Source organism: Alosa sapidissima, chromosome 7 (genome assembly GCF_018492685.1).
Source record: "Alosa sapidissima isolate fAloSap1 chromosome 7, fAloSap1.pri, whole genome shotgun sequence".
Taxonomy (NCBI): Eukaryota; Metazoa; Chordata; class Actinopteri; order Clupeiformes; family Clupeidae; genus Alosa; species Alosa sapidissima.
The window spans coordinates 17,125,561-17,130,560 of record NC_055963.1 but is presented as its reverse complement, the minus strand read 5'-3'; the positions used below and the strand labels follow the sequence as shown (position 1 = coordinate 17,130,560).

Below are 5,000 nucleotides of genomic sequence, written 5' to 3'. Positions count from 1 at the left end.
CCTATATTTACTGTTGCTGCATGTGACCTTGTCAGCAGTCATGAATTCTGATGTTAGTCCCGTTAGGGCACCTCTAAATCTGTACTGGGTACGCTGGCAAGCCGCTCCGTCTAGCTTCTTGTTTATGTTTGAATGTTCATCTTTTTATGTAAAAATGTGTCCTGTCGAAGTGTGCACTCTTTAAGATGAACAAATTGAGCATCTGTAGGCGCTTTTATCAATGCGGTTTGTCGCTAGCCTAACACCTGTTTTGAGTCCGAGACCCTGACCACAACATCCACATCCACTATTGAGGATTCTGCCTGTCGCCAAAATGCCTGATGACTGCACTACGAGAGATACCTTCTCAGTGTCTGGTGAGAGATAACATCTGTGGGACCTGACTGCGAGCATTTGAGTGTTTAGTTGAGCTGACTATGTCTGGATGTCGACATAGTGATGCTAGCTAGCTAACCAACTAGCTAGCCACTAACGTCAACCATCAACAGACGTCAACGCACGAGCTGTGTCAGGATTTCACTTTGAGAAGTTGCTGGTATGAACTTTTAGATTGTCTGAACACCGTCTGCCAACTTTCACACCTCTGCCATCTAGCTGCAGGCCTACGTTTCGCCACTGGACTGTCCAGGAGCAACGTACGGGAACATCATGCAAGCGACTTTTTAATCACCATGCTGGAGAGAAGAGAGAGTCCACCAAAGTCCTTGTAGGCAAGTCCCTCCACTCGGCGGCCATATAGCAACGCTTTTTGGCCACTCATAGGGCATCCTGTTCAGCAGAAATGCGCGTGCGCAAGGCTTCACGACACCAATTATGCTCCAGCAGCGAGTTCACAACACATGATTGGCACGATGTCTTCATAACACACCATATGATTGGCTTAATGTATTCACATCACACCACATGAGTGGCTCAATGTATTCACATGTCGACGTTTTGCCGCGGAAGGGGTGTGATATGCATTGACAACTGCCATATTGGCATTACAAACTAGCCCTATGCATTTCTATGGAGGATTTTTTGAGTTCTGTGTCTCCTCATTAGAAAGTCTCTGCTGTCACTGTCTATTTGTCTGTCTGTTTATTTGTGTCTTGGTGTGATGTCACAGGTACGCTGTCGATTACGCCGCTCTGTCCAGCATTGTTTGTCTTTATGTGTCAATGTCTTGTGTGTGGAGCGCTTTGGATTGTACTAAGTACATGTTAAATGCGCTTTATAAATAAAAATGACTTGACTTGACTTGAACTCATCTGATGAGTTATGTTCACAACCAACCCAAAAACAGCGGAACACCAGGAACAAGTGTTACCATGGCGATAAGATCTCCACACCACAACACATCGCCGCTACCGTGGGAGCGCATCGGTTTAGGCGTGGGAGAGCAGACACTTTAGCCCTACGGGAGATTACACCCAAATGTCTCCAGGCTCAAACATATGTACGTGTATGATTACACAACAGATATCATCGGGGTTTAGGGACTGGTCATGCTGGCTCTGGGTCCCTGTGTCATCAGGGGAACTGCAGGAGGCAGAGGTGTGTGTTTGTATGTTTGTTTGTATGTGTGTGTGTGTGTGTGTGTGTGTGTGTGTGTGTGTGTGTTTTCTTCAACAATCATGTTTTCTCTACACTTGCACACTAAGCACTCCCAGCTTGTTTCAGCTGATTGATAGAGAACACCTTTAAGATGTCTAAAGGTTAATCAATTCTGCCTCAGGATAAGTAATTTTCTGCAAAGTGTGTGTGTGTGTGTGTGTGTATGGGGTTCATATATTTTTGCAAGCTCATAGGTTTTTCTAAATTCTCATTGAGTTAGTTTGGGGCTCATCTTTGATGCAACATGTCTAAACTGAATTTGTTGGTCTTTCTCTCTGTCCCTCTCTTTCTCACCTTGCCTCCCTCTCTCCTCCTCTCTCACCTGTTCTTTTCATTCTCCCTCTCTCTTTCTTCTCCTCTCCCTCTCACTCCATCTATACCCCCTGCTTTTCTCATCTCCTCTTTCTCCTACCCATCTCTCTTTCCCTTTCTCCTTCCCTCTGCCTCTATTTTCTCCCTCACTCTTTCCCTTCTCCTTTCCTCCGCCTCTTTCTCTCCACATTTCTGCCCTCCCCTTCCCTTCTTCCTTCTCCTCCTCTCTCTCACTCCCTTCCCCCCATCCCTCTTCCCCCTCTGTCCCTCCCTCCCTCCCTTCTTCCTCTCCTCCTCTCTCCCCCACCCTCCCTCCCTCCTCTCTCTCTCTCTTGGTCAGGCTCCACCCTGTGTAAGGACTTGCGGCTGTACCTCAGTAAGTGCTTCACGCCGGGCTCCATGGACAGCCAGCTGCAGCAGGTCATCCGGGAGAACCTCTATCTGCGGGCCGTGCCCTGTAAGTCTGTCCTTTTGTCCACCCGTTTGTTCTGCTGTCTGTCCGGTTGTCCCTCTGTCCCATCGTCCCTGCTTGCCCCTCTACCATGGGGTCCTCCCACCCCTCTCTCCCACCCACTCTCTCTCACTCTCTCTCTCTCTCTCTCTCTCTCTCTCTCTCCTTCAGTGCCTCTGTGTCCTTCCTCCTGTGTCCTTCCTCTCATCTTTCCCAGGGTCTGATGATGATAATGTCCCCTCATACCCCCACACAGTGTGCCCTCTCCCCTCTCCCCTCTCCTACTGCCTAATCATCTTCTCATCTCCTCACTCAACACTTAGAGTTTACTTTGCTCTCTCTTCTGGTGTTATGTATCCCTTATGTTCCTCGCCTCCTGCCTGCCTATGTAGGCTACTCCCTTCATTATATCTCCCTCACAATAAGTCATTCTAATATCTCATGATATCTCTCTTCTAATATCTCATGTCTTTGTCCTGTAATGTCTCATTCTCTATGTCTCGTTGTGTCTCTCACCAGCGTCTCATCAGGTCTCCCTGTATGTGCTAAATCAGATCTCTGTGGTGTGTTACAGTGCTCATTGTGTCTTTTCATGTTCAGTCATCCTCCGTAACAATATTGTTGCATGCATCCTCCCCCTCTCGTGTAAATGGCGTACTTATCAAAGCTCATAGCCATATCTGTTTAAATGCTTTCATCCTACTGAGACTGGGAAACATCATGTATAAGAGGGCTGATTATTTGGACAACTAATACTTACGCCTACTAATGTAGTGATGTCCCTTAATGGTAGCAAGCTAGCAAGTTTGTGGTCTGTTTACATTAATTTGCGCATTATACTTTACAAGAACTCTTTACAATACACTTGTAATACAATACACAGTTTCACACAAACAAGTAACTTCAGTGCTGACACACACAGTGAACAGATGGTGTGTTAGTGACATGGACTACATGTTTTAATACATTATGACAGTATAAAGTAACACAAAGGCTTTTACAGCCTTGTGCAAATGAAAAATGATCAATATACAGTATAACACCCATTGGTCAGAGCTGTGCACCACTGTACATCTTTCTATACATTCTGATGTTCCTGTCTGTCAGGTCACATATATGTATATACAGGTATGCTAGACAGACTATGACAACTAGTTATGACAGCTAGTTGAACACTTTTGCATGCAATGACACAGGCAATAAAATAAGGCCAATTTGTTTTATGGGGTATAGGACTATTCAGCAGGGAACCAGTATTGACCAACATGACGTAAAAGAAACAGCAGACTTTGTACAAAATCAGTTGCAAGGATGTACTAAAGCATTACTATTTGTTCAAAATGGGGAGAATCAGCTTTAATGATGTGCACTAGTGATAAGATTATATAAAACAAACAGTTTTGAGAATTCCAATTCTGAGTAATGCGCCAAAGCAACTGTAAAACTGTAAACTATTCTAACTAACTAAACTAATTCTAAAATTGTTGTGTCATCTGTTTATATGGGTTAGGCTCTATTCCGATCAGGTGCTCACAAGCGCTCTAGAATCTTTGATCGGAATAGCTGTTGCTGCGTTGCTTTGAGAGGTAACAGCGGGCAGCCGGATTGGCTGTATACATGGCTGTTCAATCGTAATAGAAACGGAATACATCACCCCTTCCATTCCTTGTTCCAACTGAGACATTATTCTGAATATAATCGTGTTCAAATTGTCCATGTTAACCCCCCTACTGTCTCTGGTCTCCTCACTTGTCCACTCTGGTCTCCTCTCTAAGCGGCTCCTCGTCCCCGTGTTCCACCTCGCGCTGCTGTTTCTCCGTCACTGTCCTCCCTTTGTCTCTCCATGTTTGTACATGTCCTCTCATCTGCACATCTTCCTGACACTTGTCACCACCTCACCCAATCACACACACACACACACACACACACACACACACACACACACACACGCGCGCACGTGCGCACACACACACATAGATATGCACACACACACACACACACACACACACACACACACACACACACACACACACACACACACACACACACAGGCACACACACTCAACCCAATCCTCTGGTTCCCTTGTCTGACTAATGTTTGTCTACTTAGTGACCTGAGAAGTCCCATCTCCCCTCTCTCCGAGTCCTCCACCTGTCATGTCTCCCCATGTCCACTGATTGTCTATCCCGTGTGTCTGAGCCCTGCCCCACCTCTCCTCTCGGACTCCCATCTCTCCCTCTGTGTCTACGGCAGCTCGCCTCAGAGAGAGTTTAGGACAGAGCACTGGTACTCACTGAACTGACTCTGAAAGTGTGATGTAGAGTGTGTCCATAAGGAGCTACATTTGCCATTTACACTACAGTATTACAGTAAAAAGGGACAACACCACCGGTGGCCTCATACGGCCCAAGCCAAGAGAAGACGACGAACACGAAGTCTCTGGCCAAATCTCCGTTTTTTTTCTCCTCCGACAGGGTCATTTCGAAACGTTTTTTTCATTCAAATTTGAAAGTCTCCCCAGTGTACGGACATTCTCTTGTGTTTGCTGTCAGCCTTGATACAATGCAAAACTCATCAATACAGCATGGTGATTTGTCTCATAATATACAGTGTTAGCCTCAGTATCAATATCAGTATCAC

General features: G+C 45.8%; 1 protein-coding gene across 2 annotated transcripts in view; it reads left to right on the top strand.

Annotated features, from left to right (window-relative positions):
• Positions 1-5,000, top strand: part of LOC121712834 (membrane-associated guanylate kinase, WW and PDZ domain-containing protein 3-like) — an 82,411-nt gene that overhangs the window by 25,027 nt on the left and 52,384 nt on the right. For both annotated transcript variants that reach the window (XM_042096886.1, XM_042096887.1), the window contains exon 3: positions 2,249-2,365. In XM_042096886.1, coding sequence (XP_041952820.1) covers positions 2,249-2,365 — 117 coding nt within the window. The remainder of the gene's footprint in view (positions 1-2,248; positions 2,366-5,000) is intronic.